Below are 19,464 nucleotides of genomic sequence, written 5' to 3'. Positions count from 1 at the left end.
TTTGCATTACACGTTGTTATAGGCACTGTTTGCTACACCAAATAAGTACAATCTGAGCATCTCTTAGAAAATGTAAATATTATTTGTCCAATTACATCCAAAAAATCATGGCATTTGCACACAGTCTTGTCTGTACTAAGCAGTGATGAGTCCAGCCATAGCCAGGCCAGCACATCCATGTCCAATTTGTGCTAGTGGAAAGGAGATCAAGCGCAGATCCAGTCCAGCCTAATTTGTACAAAACTCAAACTGCTCAGCAGCTCAGGCAGTATTCTAAGTCCACTGAAGGAAAAAATTATGTGGGCTCATCTACAAAAAGGGCAAAACCAACCCCACCAGAATAATCTACCTCATAAATATGCCATTTGAACCCTAAACGATCCTCTCAAATCAGTGTGATGGGAATCTCAAGTTCATTATCTTCCAGAACTTCACATCGAGCATGCTTAAATTCACATGCAATGTTATTCATCCTCTAACTGTCACCCCTGCAAACTCAGCTGTGTGTCAAGTTGGGTTCCTTCTGCATGTCACAGGCAGAACTACAGTTCCTCCCGGCCAAGTACGTCTGGTCCCACTGAGTGAGTTCCAAAGTGTCAGCTACCAGGAATGAAAACATCCTTAGTGGCTGCTCCTGCAGTGTGAGGGTCTAGGAGATGCACACCTCTGTATCCCACTCCCTGTCCTCACAGGGGCAGGCAAGGAGCCTTCAAAGCTTTACATCACACACCACATCTTCTAGGCTTTCTTTTAAGGATAAAAGCTTTTTTATCTTAAGGATCAGCCATGCATCAAGCCATGCAAACCGGGAACTAAAGAAATCTTCTAGTCCCCTCTGTGTCTATTGTCATTTCCCCCCCAGCCTTTCGCCCTAGAAAGGATTCTCCTCTCTTCTCCCTGCCCACTTCTCACCCCCTTTTCACTGTCAGTTTTGGGACACAGACCTGAGTTTGTAAGAGATCCTAGAGAGCAAAGAACACCCAAGCAGCTAAAAAGCAAGCAGATGCTGTAGCAAAGCAGTTCCTAAATTGGAAAGAGCTAATCTGGAGGGACAGCCTGGGTGGAAAATCTTGCAGCTGACTGGAATTCAGCAGAGGGAGGGAACCTGAGAGATGCCCACACTGGATCCCTCACTATAGCTAAATGGGCTCTGGATTTTTGAATCCTGAGGAGACACCGAGCCTGTGTCACACCCCCAGCCCCCGGGGGTGCCATCCCGCAGTGAAATGCAAGTAGGAGGCTCAGCATACATGTGACCATATTTGCTGTGTGAGAACCAGAAGGGATAAATCACATTTACCAGCCACCTTTTTCCCTTTCTTCCCAAACAAGAAAAACTCCGGGGGTGGGGGGAGAGGGGGTTCACCCCAGGGAGGTGGAGTCACCATCCCTGGAGGTGTTGAAGCCAAGCCTGGCTGGGGCACTTAGTGCCATGGTCTGGTTGACTGGATAGGGCTGGGTGCTAGGTTGGACTGGATGATCTTAGAGGTCTCTTCCAACCTGGTTGATTCTGTGACTGATTCTATGATTCCTGCCTTTGCCCTCCATTCCTCCACCCTTTGCCAAACGTTCAGAGCTCCTTCACAGCCTGCCCTGGCACTCTCCTGTGCAGCATGGAACAGCAAGGTCCAGAACACTGCACAACAACCTGGTTTGCTCTCTCAGCATCGCGCTGCCTTTCCCAACCTGGCACCACTCTCTGTGCAAAAACTACCTTCCCAGGCCCTGACCCCCTTCCCCTGCAGGCCCACAGCCACCCCACTGCAGGGTTTAAGATTCTCTAACTCCAGGCATTTGTAATTTAAAAAAATAATTAAAATATTTACAGCAAACACAGATGGCTATTGCCATGTGTTAGTGTTAAACTGAGCTGAATCACCCCCAGAGCAGCTGATGAAGGTAAGAGATTCTTGTGTCGTCTGATAATGAGTCACAAGTGCCATCATTTTGACTTTGGGGGATTTTCTTTTCTTTTTTTAAGAGCAGAACTCCACTTTCATTATCTTCTTCCTGACATTTTGAAGGGGAGCAAATTAAAAAGCAAGCCCTTTAGAGAAGTATACAGATGCATGATCTGTTAAAGGCTAAGTGAAATGTAAAACTGCATGTGAACTGAACCAGTGCCTTTGGAGGTGTGAGGCTCAGTTGGAGTTCCTGTCCTGCATAAAAGTGAGTAAATAATACTAAGAAGCTGCTTATTAATTTCAGAAGATAAAAGGCTGGATATGTGTGCTAGTTTGAGGCTAATTGGAATATTTTAACGAGATAAATTAGATTACAGACTGTGAAAAGAAAGCAGTGCTGATGTCTGCTTCACTCATTGGCTTGCTGAGATGTATAAAAGCAAGAACACATAAGTAAGACATTGTGAGAGTCTCTATCTGTCAGAGTTGGTGTCCATGCTTTTCTCCCTGGGCTTCTGTGTAATCCAGCTAATTCTGCTTTTAACCTCCCTGGCCAATTCTCCAAACTCACCTTATCATAGAATCAAACAGGTTGGAAGAGACCTCCAAGAGCATCCAGTCCAACCTAGCACCCAGCCCTAACCGGTCAACCAGACCATGGCACTAAGTACCCCAGCCAGGCTTTGCTTCAACACCTCCAGCCACACAGACTCCACCACCTCCCTGGGCAGCCCATTCCAATGCCAATCACTCTCTCTGCCAACAACTTCCTCCTCACATCCAGCCTAGACCTCCCCTGGCACCACAACTTGACACTGTCACCTTGTTCTGTTGCTGGCTGCCTGGCAGAAAAGACCAACCCCACCTGGCTACAGCCTCCCTTCAGGTAGTTGGAGACAGCAATGAGATCACCTTGCATGTAAGGCAAATCCTGGGATAAGTTAGGGGGCTGGAGAAAAGGTGGAAGGGTGGTTGGGAGCCCCTCCAGGGGACTCATTTCTGGGAGGGCTGCTGTGTTTCTGTATTACCTTTAACTTGCATATTTCTGCATACAGCTGTAAATATCTGCTTGTATATTGTGCTAAGCTGCAAATATAAAGCTTCATTCCTTAATTTCCAGACAGATGAGTCTAGTCTAGGTGATTTCATAAGAGTGGAGAGCCAAGTGACCACCAAACCATCACAGTATTTTCATGGCTGCTTTCTGAAGGTTGACATCTTTAAGGTCTGGCCCAGCAACCAGAGAAGTGAGCTCTGCAGCTCAGCACCTCCCACCAAGGAGGGACAGAAGTGAGAGAGGGAAGCAAAAACACCTTACACAACTACAAAGTACGCCAGGACCTATCCAGCAAAGCCCTCTCAAGGCTCAGCACACAGGGGGCTTCACTTTCACACTGATGCTCTTGACTCCTGAACTACCATATATTCCAAGTTAATTATTCATGCTTCATCACAAAGTAAGGTTTTGCTGCTTTTTAATCCTGTTAGCCAACCTTGCTTCAGTCTAAGGTGGAGGATTCTGTTTCTTCTTGTGGGAGATTTTTATTCTCATTGCTTCCTAAATCTTGCCTTGATGACTAATCTCTGGCAGCTGAGCAAACCCAGTGAAAATAAGAGAGCTTGCAGAGGTGTCATTGAGAGTTTAATTGGGCTTCCAGATCTTCCATTACCAATCACCTTGTTGCATAACTATAGCAAAGACCCAATCAGAGTCTGATTCTCCACCTGGTTTGCAGAAGGGGTAAGCACCCAAAAGTTTTCTTTAGCAATGCAGCACATTTAGAGAGAATTTAGCCCACCTGTACATGTAGAATGCCCAGCCCCATTTTGACAGAACTCTTTCCTCAGAAGAGACTCACATATTGAGAGTCAGCCCTGAAAAACAAATTGTTCTGCAGAACTTGTAAAAGAAAGTTGCTTTCTCAGAGAAAACTCTCAGCCAGTGTTAATCAGATGTAGAAGCACGATGACAAGCATCCCAGGCAACCAGCAGCAGAACAAGGGGACACAGACTCAAGTCGTGTCAGGGGAGATAAAGGCTCCATGTTAGGAGGAAACTGTTGCCAGAGAGTGATTGGCATTGGAATGGGCTGCCCAGGGAGGTGGTGGAGTCAGGGTACCTGGAGGTGTTGAAGCCAAGCCTGGCTGGGGCACTTAGTGCCATGGTCTGGTTGATTGGCTAGGGCTGGGTGCTAGGTTGGACTGGCTGAGCTTGGAGCTCTCTTCCAACCTGGTTGATTCTATGATTAAGATTTTCACACTAGCAGACATTTATCAGCATTTTTTTTCCCACTAACCACGTTATTTGGGGTAACAAGAAGGCAAAAAAAGAGTAAGTGTGCAGGCTAGCAACACAGATTGAGTGGGAGATGGCATTTTCAGGATGACTACCTGGAGCTTCTCCTAATAATACATGACATAAATAATTGGTTTGCATTCTTACAATAATTACACTGGGGAAACTGTGCTAGCAACAGAGGGAAGATGGTAAACACCCTTGACTTTCATTTGCAGTGAAGGCAAACTACTGCTATGCAAAATGAACAATCTGCAAGCATTAGCAACACTCCAAATTTGCATTAGAAGGCAGTAGCTCCCTCTGTTTGTTTTTTCATTGTTTCCAGTGTCTGATGAACACTTCAAAAGCACAGACACCATGTCCTGAAAATAAGGAAAGCCTGGCAAACAGTTATGCTGTTAAGCAGAGAAGTGTCACATTCATGTCTCTCAAGGACTGCATTTTCAGCTCTGATCCAAGTTGCACTGAAGATAATTAAAAGATTCACATTACCATCAGGGAGATCTGGATCAGATCTCAGTGACGCTGCTAAAGTCACCATAATGTTCTGATGCTAATTGCATTGACAGGAAAAACAACAATCTATGTAACTTTGATTGGAAACGTTGTTAAATGCTTAGGATTTGGCAAGTCAAAGGGAAAGAGGGAAAGCAGTGGCAAAACCCAACTCAATTCACTCTGGAGATGTGTGAAAAGAAGCTTCCCTGACTTGCACAAAACTATAATGTCTCTGCAGAAAAACTAAGCTATCCTGGAGATGGGGGAACTAATCCCACACAACTTCCCTTAGTCACCACAAACTGAAAGTCCCACAGATGCCAAACTGTGAAGCTCTGCAGAACATGGCTTAGGAAACGCAGCAGCGCAGACACACACAAAGACTACCAGATAAAGACACACTCAAAACTCAGGTTAGCATGTCCAAGCTAATTAACTTCAGTATGAACAACAAAAAAACACCAACACAGCAACACTAAAGATGAAGCAACTTTAGCACAGCTCAAATTCGGGGGCTTGAACAGCTGTCAGTACTTTGAATTAGCACCAAGTTATCTCAGCTGACAGCTTAAGTCCAGTTAACCAATTTCGGTTAAGGCAGCACAGATGGAGATTTACCAGAATCTAGCTCTCAAGTGATGTGTCCTACCACCCTACACTACTCTTCATGGAGAGAGCAGGAGATCCACACTCTTTTCACTGTAAGACAGACTCTAACTCTGCAGAACCACTTCTATGCAGAGAGCTGCAGGATGGCTTCCAGAGATGAAAACCTGCAGCCACCTCTTGAGGTGAGAGTGACAGAGCTGCTATCATAACTGCACTTCTACTACATAAAGTAACTGTTAGAGGTTTTGTAAGCTTCACTTCACTTGCTGACTGTTTGGGGACTCTCCAACATTTTAAAGAGTCAAAACTGCATTTAAATCACATAAAAAAAAAAACCACATACAGCCTCAAGAGGGAAAGGGGGGAGGGTTAAAGAGAAAGGAGACAGAAATGGGAAGACATGCAGGCATCCTCATCTGCATACTTTCAGTTCTATATAAAGCCAGCAGCAAAAGCATATGTGAGGAACTATCAAGTTGGGTGAGAAACTCTTGACTACCACACAACGTATACAGGTTGCAATCTAAACGGTGAGGAGAAGAAGACAAAATTTCTCAACGCTGTTGCAAAGGACTCGTTTGGTTTAGAAAAGAAAAACCCGAAGCCTTTCGGTGCACAACGCAGCCCCAAAAGTTTCGGTTCTGGGCGGTTGTTTCCAAGCGCAGCCCCGCACGCACCTGACAGCCCTTAGCGCTAATCACCGAGCCAAGCGCACCAGCCCTGCTGACGCTGCGCACTCAAGGTCCCCTGAGGCAGGCAGGGGGGAAGCGAACAAAATGACGCTGCACAATGCGAAGTTATGGAACAGGGGTTCTCTCCGTAAATACCTCGTCTTGGAAGGAGCAAACATAACCGATGTAACTACAGAAGCCAGGGCACGGACACAGGGTCACAAGCGGCGTTGCTCCCCAGGGGCGCCTGGCTGCCCACACGCCACACCATCCCCACCCTTTGAGCAGCTGCTTGTGAGCCGCGTAGCTCCAGCTGCCTGAATTGCCCAGCCGAAGGAAAATGCACCACCCTTTAGCGCCTTAACACGCAGCTGTGCGCAACAGCTTAGAATCTTTACAGCGAGAGGCATTTACTTCTCGGCAGAGCAAGGGTGCCCCCCGAGCAGCCCCGGGGCGTTCGCTCCGAGGGAACCAGGCTCACACCACTACGGAGTGCGAGCTCCTCTCCCCTGCAGGTGTGATGGCAGCAGAGGCGACACTCCGCGTGCCTCGCAGGGCAGCAAGCACCGGCTGCACACGCGGACTCAAGAGCTCGCTCCTGCAGCTCGCACCGCTGCAGAGCAGGACCCCGGACAGCCTGACCGCCAGCAGCAGCCCTGCGGGAAGCAGCAAGCATTCGCTCCGCGAGCGCTAGCAGCCGCTCCCCAGAGCTGCGCTACGAACCCCCTTCCTAAGTTTCCACTTGGGCACAAGGGCTGGAGCGGATCGGGGGAGGGGGGAGCCCCTTTAGTCCGATATATAAGGAACGGAAGGAGCAGGGTGGAATGACCATCCCTTAAATGCCTGTCTGTCCTCCCACAGCCCTCGCTTCGAGCTCATCCCATCGCTCCTTACCTCGTCCCTCCAAGCCCGAACGCCACCAGGAGCTCACCGCAACCCCGCGGGCACGCAAGGACCCGCGGAGGAAGTTTTTTGCCGCCGTGCCGTCCCCAGTCCCCCCGCGGCACCTCCGGATCGCCCCCCTCCTCCCACACCTGGCGACCTGCCGGGCAGGGCGGCCAGCGCCGTGGCCCCGGGCAGGGCCGAGACCAGGGAGCACTCACCCGCGCAGTGGCAGCAGGAGCCCGCGGCGGGGTGAAGCGGCGGCGGCGCGGCGGCCGGCATGGCGAGGGGACGCGGCCGGGCTCGGGCCGGGGGCCGCCGGCACCGGAGCCGCCGTCCCTGCGCGCCGCCTCCCGGGGCAGGCAGGAGGAGGAGTGCCGGAGGAGGAGGCGGCGCCGCGAGCAGGCACAGGAGGGGCACACCTCCCCCCCCCGCCCTCGCGGGCAGCCCCGCGGCCCCGCCCCGCCCCCGCCGCCGCCGCCCGGCCCCGGGCTTGCCCCGCTCCGGCTGTCCCCGGCACCTGCCTTGCCCTCCTGCCGCTGCCCCGGGCCCCCTCTATGTCAGCTCTCAGCGGAGGCGCCGTCTTCGACCCCAGCCACCGAGGAGTACAGAATCAGACGAACGGTTTGGGCAGGAGGGGACCTTTACGTCTAAGCGCAGCCCCCCCGCAGTCAGCAGGGACATCTTCAGGTGCTCGGGCCTCAGCCAGCCTCACCTTCAGTGTTTCCAGGGATGGAGCTTCTACCTCCTCTCTGGGCAGCCTGAGCCAGCGTTCCACTGCCTTCTTCTATGTAGTCTGAATCTGCCCTCTCTTAGTTTAAAACCATCACACTTTGCCCTGTAGAAATAGAAATAAATACACTTTATCTCCTCCGATTTTACTTCTGGACTATTTCAGCATTTTTGAGGCAACAGAGCCTGATGTGAACACATTTGTAGATCCAGAGCTCGGTCAGCTTTTATCCTCAAGTGTATTTCGCTGTGCTCTTGATGTGCTGAGTATAAAGACATGGACAAAAAGCTCAAACACATCTCGTGGCTCTTTGATGTAGAGCATTTCTGTGCCCTACCTTTTCCACCTGTAAAAGGTGGACAATGCCATCAGTTAAAGGGATTTGCTGCCTGTAGGTTCAGACTCCTTAGAAGAGTTAAGTGTCAGACCTAATCGTTTGGTCTTGCTCCCTGCAACTCGGTCTCCAAAATAAGGATGTAACAGGACTCAAAAGTCAACACCAAATCGGTTGTATTGACAACTCTTAAGTGTAGGATAAAAACAGATGAAGAGTAGATAGAGCCTGCTGACAACACCTTGTCCCTTCTTGCCTCTGGAAATCTGTAACCTCTTCCACCAACAGGCAGTGAAGTGGATTTCCCTTTAATCCACTATTTACCAGGCCATTGATCTCAACCATCCTTGGACTAAACCATCTGTACCTCCCTTACTTCTTCTTAATAAGCCAAATGAGAGCCACAAGATTGTTTCTCAGTTAACAGCCTTTTGACCTGCAAGAATGCTTCATTTCACAGACTGAAATTTCAGGCCAAAGACTCATTAGCAGAGGTTGTCAAATAGACATTACCATGTGTGGCACACTCAGGTCATTCCTAGTAGCAACATCTGCCTATGACTGACAACAGAGATGTTGGTACACCCTTGGAAACAGATGCCCAGCCTCTTTGAGGAAGAAATCCTGCTTTCTTTTGACCTTGTCCTGAACCTCATGATTTCACCTGGCTTAGAAATCACCTGTTCTTTCTCTCCCTTTCCTCTTCCCTTGAGACCCAGGACTCTGCTGGCACATGTTTGTCTCAAGAGCTATACTTAAATTAAAGGAGATCTGTAAAACAAAGGATTCTACTGAAGAATTACTTTCTCTAGATGATCATGCTCAGGGATTGCTTTTTGTGTGTTTCTCATCAATGGTCTTAAGAAAATATCATTAAACCATACTCCACATTTTTTTCCATGCTGGATCTACTAAGCTAAGATCATCTCTTAGTTTAATAGATCCAAGATAAGGTAATCTCTTGTGATAGCTCAACACAGTGTTTTGAAAGTGATACATCACCTGCATGCACTTAACATATCAAAGCAGGAAGGAGTACCCAGAGCAGAGGAACAGCTGAACTCTATTTATTTGCCTCAGTTTTACATAAGCAGCCAGAAAAAAACCCCAGCTACAAAAAACTTAATCAGTTTATTCACAAAGTCTGATGAGAGCTGTCATCCTAACAGCCAGAAATCTAATCTAGAATATTGGAGATATCAGCACAGAAGTTAACAGATTTATAACCTGGTTTCAGTGATAAAAAACACTACCTTGTATGTGAAAGTAATTTGTACACAGTGGTTTTTTCCAGCTGGCTAATAGTCCTCAAAGAGGAGAATTAAGTTTGAAGTCTCATAGCCCAGCACTATAAGGGCCACGAAGATGCTGACAGGGCTGCAGCAGCTCTGCTGTGAGGATAGGCTACAAGAGTTGGGGCTCTGTAGCTTGGAGAAGAGAAGGCTTTGAGGAGACCATGGAGTAGCCTTCTAATATCTGAAGGAGACCTACAAGAGGGCTGGGGAGGGACTAATTACAACATTCTTTAACGACAGGATAAGGAATAATGGGTTTAAACTGGCAGAGGGGAGATTTAAACTGGATGTTAAGAAGAAGTTCTTCACAGTGAAGGTGGTGAGACACTGGCACAGATTGCCCGGGGAGGCTGTGGATGCTCCCTCCCTGGAGGTGTTCAAGGCCAGGCTGGATCACAGAATCATGAAATGTCAGGGGCTGGAAGTGACCTTGAAAATGCATCGAGTCCAACCCCTCTGCCACAGCAGGATCACCTAGAACAGATCACACAGGAACACATCCAGGAGGGTTTTGAATATCTCCAGAACGAGAGACTCCACAACCTCCCTGGGCAGCCTGTTCCAGTGCTCTATCACCCTCACAGCTTAAATGAAACTTCCTCTGCTTCAACTTCCACCTGTTGCCCCTTGTGCTGGCACTGGGCATCACCCAGCAGAGCCTGGCTCCAGCCTCCTGGCACTCACCTTTACAACCACTGATGAGGTCACTTCTCAGCCTCCTCTTCTCCCAGCAGCACAGCCCCAGTTCTCTCAGGCTCTCCTCATAACAGAGACGTTCCATTCCCTTCAGCATCTTTGTGCCTCTGTGCTGGACTCTCTCAAGCAGTTTTATGTTCCTCTTGAACCAGGGAGGGAGGGGGAACACAGAACTGGACACAATGACACAGTCCTCCAGATGTGGCCTCACCAGGGCAGAGGGGCAGGAGAACCTCTCTCGACTTCTAACCACAGCCATTCTAATACACCTCACAAAGGCATTGCCTCTCCTGGCCTTGAGTGTACCTTGCCAGCTCATGGTCAACCTCCCATCCACTAGGACCCCCAGATCCTTTTCCCCTTCGCTCCCTTCCAATAGCTCAGTCCCCAACCTATCCTGCTCCCTGGGGTTGTTCTTTCCCAGGTGCAAGACTCTACACTTGCCTTTGTTGGATTTCATTCAGTTTCCTCCTGCCTGCCCCTCCAGCCTGTCCCAGACTGGCTGAATGGATGATGCCTTGAGTGACCTGCTCTAGTGGGAGGTGTCCCTGCCTATTGTGGAGGGTTGGAACTGGATGATCTTTGAGGTCACTCCAAACCTAAACCATTCAATGACTCTATAACATAATCAAGAAAAGAGTGTGTATGCTCTTGGGATTAATTTGCTTACCCCACGGTGCTGGCATATTCCACACACCCAGCAGCATTGGTGGCTTTGGGCACATTAAACTTTGTCACATCAGGTGGCACAGAGTAGCTCTGACTTGGAAATACAGACACATGTGACAGGCATCCTGACACTGCTGCTACTGGCAGAACTAACAGAGATGATTTCCTATTTGTGAGAGTATCTGCATTGTAAAGAAGACAGCAGTTAACATGGCTCCTTATCAAAAACAACTAAATCCAATCCATTTAATACAAAAACATAGACAAGAAACCCCTGAGCTTTACTAAGGACTCGAAATCAAGACCCATTTCTCTCCAAACCTCATGTTCTATGGCTTGAGGAAATGAAATACAAGGGGCAAAAGATGAAGGAATTAATCAGAGCAAGGGTGTCAGCAACTAACAGTCAGCTGCTGTCAGAAATCCAGGAGCTAAAGGTTGAGACTTCCTCAATAAGAAAACAAAAGCCATCAGTAACAGGACACAGCAGGCAATATTGAAACCACAAAAAACAAATGCCAAACTGTGTGCAAACAAAACAGGTTCCACACTCCAGCCCCAAACCCAAATTTAAAATCATAAAGCAAACAAATTTACAGCCAAGCTACTCCTCAGATGTCTGCCAAATGTAATGAAGAGAACAGCTCCCAAGAGAAATTAAGCTGGGAAGTTGTTGTAAGGTGGGGGTCAGGCTCCAATCCCAAGCAGCTTGTGGTAAAATGGCACGGCCTGAAGCTGTGGTAGGGGAGGTTTAGGCTGGATGTTAGGAAGCACTTCCTCGTGGAAGACGGCAGGGATATCATCCAGAGGGACCTGGACAGGCTGGAGAGGTGGGGCAAGGTCCTGCAAATGGGTGGGCACAATCCCAAGCACAGATCCAGGCTGGGCAGCGAATGGCTAAGAGCAGCCCTGAAGAAGAGGACCTGGGGGTCTGGGGTGATGAAAAGCTCAACAGGAGCCTGCAGTGTGAGTGCAGCTCAGACAGCAACCCTGTGCTGGGCTGCAGCAAGAGCAGTGTGGGCAGCAGGGCAAGGGAGGGGACTCTGCCCCTTGGCTCTGCTCTCCTCAGACCCCACCTGCAGTCCTGGGTGCAGTTCTGGAGCCCCCAGCACAAGGAGGACATGAAACTGTTAGAGTAAGTCCAGAGGAGTCCACCAAGATGCTCAGAGGGCTGCAGCAGCTCTGCTCTGAGGACAGGCTGAGTTGGGGCTCTGCAGGCTGGAGAAGAGAAGGCTTTGAGGAGACCTTGGAGTGGCCTTCCAGTATCTGAAGGGGACTGGGGAGGGACTATTGACAAGGTCTGGTAATGACAAGATGAGGAGCAATGGGTTTAAACTGGCAAAGAGGAGATTGAATCTGCATGTTAGGAAGAAGTTGTTTGCAGTGAGGGTGGTGAGACACTGCACAGGTTGCCCAGGGAGCTTGTGAATGACAGAAGAACAGAATGGGATCTTTGTGCTTCTGTCATCCACAACCTCCCTGGAAGTGTTCAAGGCCAGGCTGGATGAAGCCTTGAGAGACCTGTTCTAGTGGGAGGTGTCCCTGCCTATGGCAGGGGATGGAACTGGATGATCCTTGAGGTCTCTTCCAACCTAAACCATTCTATGATTCTATAACTTGTTGGAACAGAACTTACCATAAGATACTCTGGTTCAGAAGTTTTCCATTCCTCTTTCCCTGGCACAGATTTGTGGTCCCAGCTTGTTCTCTAGAGGTCTGTCCCACAGGGCTTACAAGGTCTTGATGTCACAGAATGCTCAAGGTGGAATAATCACTGTAGGTGGCACCACTGCAGAGGTGATCTATCAAAGGGTTAAAGCAGCCATTCTGCAAGAGATGAACACCAGCTTTCTATCAGACCTCCACTCAGCTTTCTTCCCCAAACAGCTGTACTATGATTTTAGATTGCCTAGGTCCAGGAGACCTAAGATTAGACCAATTCTCATCCTGCTGAAAGGGATTTTTCCTCTGTACACTGAATAAAGGGGAATAGTGCACTGATGTGAAGGCTTTTTCAGCCTCCCCAGGCAGAAGACATGAGTGCTATTTATTGTTACAGCTACCTCTTACTTATCCTTGTCTCATTTGCCCCTGTTCCACATAGACATTTCAGTGGTGAAAAGGTAAGAGAAGGAAAAGAGGTGACCATTTCCTTCCCCATGAGGAAATTTAGTGAGTCTCCTCAAAGCCATCTTAAATCCACTGTAGATCACTTCACAGCTCCCTATGGGGCACCTCACTTCACACAAAGGCACCACAATGCAGTGAGGGCCAGCTGCCTGCACCATTTCAGCTAGTCAAGCAGTAGTTTGTCTAGAAAACACACAAAGCAACTCCAAAATTTAACTTAGCTTCAAAAAAGGGCCCCTGCAAAGACCATTTTTCCTTCCCTTAAGTGACCCATACCTCTCTCTTGAGGAAGCTGAAGTGAAATAGTTGAAAACAAGAAAAAGGTTTCTAATCCCTCTACACTTGTTAGGAACAGGTCTGTGGTGGAGCATTTGCTCGCAGCCTGGGAGCCTGGAGACCATCTTTTGCTACCCAGGCAACTAATTCACATCATCAGTAAAGCCCTGTGGATAGTTACCTGCATGCTAAGGTGAATGAACAATCCTGCATCTGAGCAGCTACATCTCTCATTTACTTAAGACACAAAGACAGAATCTGTCTGAGTGCTTTGGTAAAGGAAAGGGCAAAGCTTACAATGAAAGCTTCATCAGAGAAGTGACAGAGAGCTTTTATCCTCCTGTGCTTGTGATGAAGGGAACTGCCAAGTGCTCTCCAAGGGTGCATTTCACAGAAGCACAGAAACATCCAGGTTGGAAAAGCCCCTCAGGATCACCAAGTCCAACCCATATCCCTACTCTGCAAGGTGCACCCTAAGCCATATCCCCATGCACCACATCCAAATGACTTTCAAACACACCCAGGGTTGGTGACTCCACCACTTCCCTGAGTAGCTCATTCCAGTGCCTGATCACTCTTGCTGGGAAAAAAACTTCTTCCTATCTAGTCTAAACCTACCCAGTCACAGCTTGAAGCAATTCCCTCTTCTTCTATCACTATTTACCTGTGAGAGAGACCAGCAGCAACCTCTCTGCAACATCCTCTCAGGTAGCTGTGGACAGTGATGAGGTCTCCCCTAGGCCTCCTTCAAAGCTGATGCTGTGAAACTGAAGGTGTGATCCACATCAACATCTTTTGTACCAAAGAGTAATTAGAACTCTCTGTGGTATTTTGCCATCAAAGATGAATAAAAAAGCAACTCAGCCTTAACTAAAGATGCAAACACTCCTGGCCCACGTGCCAAACCCAAGCCCATGAGGTGCTTTTATGGACAACTTAGCTCATTTGGGGGCTAAGGAAGCCCTTAAAGGAAAATATCAATGATCTTTCCTGGTACAAATTTTAGCCTGAATGTTGCTACTTGAAGTGGGTGTCCTGAGTTTCAGGTATTCCTAAAGACTAAATGTATCACTTGTGCCAAGTCACATCAAATGCTGTCCAGCGTGTGACAAACTCCCACGGAGCAGGGCTGAGGAAAGGAGTTCAGCCTGAGCAGAACTGTCTTCAACATTTGCTCTGAAACAAAAAAAGCTCAGCCTGGCTCTGCCCCTGCCTCTTGTGCACTTGTGGCCAGGAGAGGCAGTGCCTTTCTGGGGTGGATTGCAAGGGCTGTGGCTAGCAGGTCCTTAGAGGTTCTCCTGCCCCTCTACTCTGCCCTGGTGAGGCCACATCTGGAGGACTGTGTCCAGTTTGGGTCCCCCCAGTGCAAGAGGGATATAGAACTGCTTGAGAGAGTCCAGCACAGAGCCACAGAGATGCTGAAGGGAATGGAACAGCTCTGTTACAAGGAGAGCCTGAGGACGTGGCACTTGGTGCCATGGTCTAGCCTTGAGCTCTGTGGTAAAGGGTTGGACTTGATGATCTGTGAGGTCTCTTCCAATCCTGATAATATTGTGATACTGTGATACTGTGTGTGAGCTGGGGCTGTGCTGCTGGGAGAAGAGGAGGCTGAGAGGTGACCTCATCAGTGGTTGTAAAGGTGAGTGCCAGGAGGCTGGAGCCAGGCTCTGCTGGGTGATGCCCAGTGCCAAGACAAGGGGCAATAGGTGGAAGTTGAAGCAGAGGATGTTTCACTTAAACATGAGGAGACTTTTTTAACCTGTGAGGGTGACAGAGCCCTGGAACAGGCTGCCCAGGGGGGTTGTGGAGTCTCCCTCTCTGGAGATATTCAAAACCCTTCTGGATGCATTCCTGTATGATCTGGTATAGATGATCCTGCTCTGGCAGAGGGGTTGGACTGGATGAGCTTTGGAGCTACCTTCCAGCCCCTGACATTGTGTGATTCTCTTCCATTGGAAATGTTAAGGAGGCTACACACATCATCTCACTCTGCCCAGTGCTTCAGGCTCTGTGGTGAGCATGAACTGCACTCAAGAAATCAAGACTGCAATGAAAAATTGCCCCTCCAGCAAGTTGACATGGGAAAGAGCAGCACCACATGAACAAATTGTTTGCTTCATGTTTGAAACTAAGGCAGGAGTGGGAACTCTGCTGTTTTAGACACAAACAAACAGACAAATAACTGTTCCAATGCAGTGTCTGTGACAGCAATATATGCACCTATACTGCAAGGGTAGCTGGAGGCAAGGTGACTGACTTAGCAGTTCAGTGAGTGCTCCAAAAGAAGGCAAGTGAGGAAGACTCACACCGTGGCAAACACTGACAGTTTTCCATCACTATTCTTTCAGAACAGAGGGGTTTTTTCTTTCTGAGCCTGGAGTGGTTTATGGCCACTTTCCCCAGGAATCTAAAGGAAGGCTGAATCTCTCTTTTATGAAGTCAATGGGTGGGTGTTGTTAATAACTCCAGTAGGCTGGGGATGACTGCACATGACTTACAGCTTTGTTTATTCACTGCATACTTCTTTTAATCACAGAATCACAGAATTAACCAGGTTGGAAAAGACCTCTGAGATCATTGAGTCCAACCTATCACCTAACCCTTCTAATTAATAAACCATGGCACTAAGTGCCTCATCCAGCCTCCTTTCAAACACCACCAGGGATGGGGACTCCACCACCTCTCTGGGCAGCCCATTCCAATTCCACTCTTGCTGTGAAGAACTTCCTCCTAACATCCAGCCTAGACCTCCCATGGCACAGCTTGAGTCTGCATCCCCTTGTTCTGCTGCTGGTTGCCTGGCAAAAGAGATCAAACTCCCTTGGCTGCAGCCTCCCTTCAGGTAGTTGTAGACAGCAATGAGGTCCCCACTGAGCATCCTCTTCTGCAGGCTGCACACCCCCAGCTCCCACAGCCTCTCCTCATAGGGCTGTGCACCTGTGCTCCCCAGCCTTGCTGCCCTCCTCTGGACATCTTCCAGCACCTCAACATCTTTCTTAAACTGAGGGGGACAGAACTGGACACAGTACTCAAGGTGTGGCCTAACTAGTGCTGAGTACATGGCATAAATCCAGAGGGAAACACTCAGTATCCATGTGTAAAGAAGTTTCTCCTCACATTGAGGTGGAATCTCTGCTCTGTCTCTGTCTGGAACAGGCTGCCCAGAGAGTCTGTGGAGTCTCTTTCTCCAGAGAGTTTCAAGACCTGTCTGGATGCATTCCTGTGTGAGCTACCCTAGGGGATCCTGATTTTTGGCAGGGGGTTTGGACTCAATCATCTCTGGAGGTCCTTTCCAACCTCTAAAGTTCTGTGATTCTGTTTTAAACCTGATTTAAGAGAGATGTATCCCATGTAGACACCAGGGCACCTCCTTCTCTCCACTATCTCCACAGGCTGCACATTTTAGCTTGTTCTTATAAATCAGTGTAATGGCTGCACTGAATTGCATCCTAAAGAGCTTTATCCTCTACATGAACTGCTTATATGCCTGAGGAGAGGGCTTTGGATTTCATTGTGGAGCCAAGAGCCTAGCACTGGAGTGCCTAACACACTCACACAGCACTGGAGATCACCACATCATTTGAGGTCACCTTTAATTGTTCCTCACTCAAATAATAACAAACCTAAAAAAAAAAAGACAGAGCTATAGATATATATTAAATTCACAAACACAGCTCTCATCCAAGGCACACAAAGCCTACAAGAGCTCAAAGAGAAAGGTAACATATGGGCAATGCTGGGGGAAAAAAAAAAAGAGGAAGCTAATTTTAGCAGGATTGAGTTCAGCAAAGCACAAATCTCGACTCAAAATGCAGCCTTATTCTTATCTCACATTTGTTATACTTAGTTAGTGCTCTGCAGATTGAGTCTCACTTTCAGCAGTTATTAAGACACCCTGGTTTTGAGGGGCTTTTTAGGAAAGCTGCTACTTTTCCCTCTGGTAAATGGAAGAATTTATCATTAGGCCACTTCATTTTTAGGCTGCATTCTATTAGGGGGGAAAAAAAAGGAGGCAGATAATGCTTCTTGTTTCTAAGGGAATTCCTTTGTAGCCATGAGTTGAGTTCAGCTAATTTGTATGGAAATGGTAATTGCATACAAAAGGCAAAATCTCAATATGCTTAAATGCAATTCGTAGACTCAGAGAATCAAACAGGTTGGAAGAGAGCTCCAAGCTCAGCCAGTCCAACCTAGCACCCAGCCCTGGCCAAGCAACCAGACCATGGCACTAAGTGCCCCAGCCAGGCTTGGCTTCAACACCTTCAGGCACAGCAACTCCACCACCTCCCTGAGCAGCCCATTCCAATGCCAGCTGTTGGAGGGTAGGAGAGCCCTGCAGAGAGACCTGGCCAGGCTGGATGGGTGGGCAGAGGCCAATGGGATGAGATTGAACAAGGCCAAGTGCAGGATTCTACACTGTGGCCACAACAACTTCAAGCAGCACTGCAGGCTGGGACAGAGTGGCTGAGAGCAGCCAGGCAGAGAAGGACCTGGGGGTGCTGGTAGAGAGGAGCTGAACAGGAGCCAGCATTGTGCCCAGGTGGCTAATAGAGCCAATGGCATCCTGTGCTGGCTCAGGAGCAGTGTGGGCAGCAGGACAAGGGAGGTTCTTCTGCCCCTGTGCTCAGCACTGCTCAGGCCACCCCTTGAGTGCTGTGTCCAGTTCTGGGCTCCCCAATTCAAGAGAGAAGTTGAGGTGCTGGAAGGTGTTGAGAGAAGGGCAGCAAGGCAGGGGAGTGGCCTGGAGCACAGCCCTGTGAGGAGAGGCTGAGGGAGCTGGGGGTGTGCAGCCTGCAGAAGAGGAGGCTCAGGGCAGACCTCATTGCTGGCTGCAGCTGCCTGAAGGGAGGCTGTAGCCAGGTGGGGTTGGGCTCTTCTGCCAGGCAAGCAGCAACAGAACAAGGGGACACAGTCTCAAGTTGTGGCAGGGGAGGTTCAGGCTGGATGTGAGGAGGAAGTTGTTGGCAGAGAGAGTGATTGGCATTGGAATGGGCTGCCCAGGGAGGTGGTGGAGTCTCCGTGGCTGGAGGTGTTGAAGCCAAGCCTGGCTGGGGCACTTAGTGCCATGGTCTGGTTGGTTGGACAGGGCTGGGTGCTAGGTTGGACTGTCTGAGCTTGGAGCTCTCTTCCAATCTGCTTGATTCTGTGATTTTCATGGCAACATTCAGGTCAGGAGCTGGAAACATTTAGGCACACAGTAGAAAACACTCAAGGCAGTGAGCTCAGTTGCATGAGGGTCTTTCTGAAGTCACCACTGTTTTATTCTGTCCTCCTACACCAAAATAAACAAACCTGCAAACTCAGATTTTAGTTACTTTGCTGATCTGCTACTAAGTTAACCTGTAAATGGGTCAGTTAGGGTTGCTTCATTCTGCTTCAGATCTCTTTTTCTTATACATGGAGCAAAAGAACTTTCTATCTTTGTTTACAGAACAGTTTTTGCTTAAGGCTCTTTATCTCCTCATATCAATCAGCCAAGACTAATACGTGTGACAGAAATTAGGACAGAGATCCCCAAAGAGGGACAGAAACATGAAGTGACAAGCTGGGAAAGATGCAGGGTCACTTCCTTTCCAGCTCCAGTGAAGAACCTTGCTTTATGAGTCAGCACTGAAGACACAAATAGTTGGCAGTTTAAAACATGGGAAGGATGATGAACGCCAGACGTTTGCAGAGTGTGTTTTGCTGCCACACTTTAGCGAGGCAGGAAGGAACAGGACTGATTGATCTGAGGTACCACAGTGAAAATGCATCAACTCAGGAGATAAATCTATGTTTTGGGTACCTAATCAAGGAGGTAGGACACCAGGAGCTGGTAGAACACCAGGCCCTTGTGCAAGGTGGTCAGAACCACCTCGCAAAAACAAGCGGCTTCAGAAATCTTCCTATCCTAGAATGGAAGGGCTGGAAGGGACCTTTAAAGGTCATCGAGTCCAACCCCCACCTGCAACGAGCAGAGACATTTTCAACTACACCAGGCTGCTCAGAGCCCAGTCCAACCTGGCCTGCAATGTTCCTAGGGGTGGATGGGGCAGCCTAGCACGTGCAGAGGGACACGTCCTCCAAGCCACAGAATTCAACGCTCCCTAGAACCTGAGAAAGCAAGCAAGAGGTTCACTGAGCTGCAGCTTGCACCAGCAGCTCAGTACTACTTCCATCTCATCAAACTGCCAAGAAAACTTCCCTCTCTGGATTTCTGACTGGAGGAAAAAGTCAGAATAGAATCATAAAATCAGGCAGGTTGGAAGAGACCTCCAAGCTCAGACAGTCCAACCTAGCACCCAGCCCTAGCCAGTCAACTAGACCATGGCACTAAGTGCCCCAGCCAGGCTTGGCTTCAACACCTCCAGCCACAGAGACTCCACCACCTCCCTGGGCAGCCCATTCCAATGCCAATCACTCTCTCTGCCAACAACTTCCTAACAACATCCAGCCTAGACCTGCCTTGGCACAGCTTCAGACTCTGTC

The 19,464-nt window shown here is 48.7% G+C and overlaps 1 protein-coding gene across 1 annotated transcript in view; it reads right to left on the bottom strand.

Annotated features, from left to right (window-relative positions):
- DCLK3 (doublecortin like kinase 3) overlaps positions 1–7,287 on the bottom strand; it is a 28,997-nt gene extending 21,710 nt beyond the window's left edge. Inside the window, exon 1 of the mRNA XM_064169702.1 lies at positions 7,085–7,287. Coding sequence (XP_064025772.1) covers positions 7,085–7,145 — 61 coding nt within the window. The 5' untranslated portion in view covers positions 7,146–7,287. The remainder of the gene's footprint in view (positions 1–7,084) is intronic.
- Positions 7,288–19,464: the final 12,177 nt, after the last annotated feature.

This window comes from Pogoniulus pusillus, chromosome 32 (genome assembly GCF_015220805.1).
Source record: "Pogoniulus pusillus isolate bPogPus1 chromosome 32, bPogPus1.pri, whole genome shotgun sequence".
NCBI lineage: Eukaryota > Metazoa > Chordata > Aves > Piciformes > Lybiidae > Pogoniulus > Pogoniulus pusillus.
Note: the sequence above shows the minus strand (reverse complement) of the source record. Positions and strands in the feature narration are given on the sequence as shown.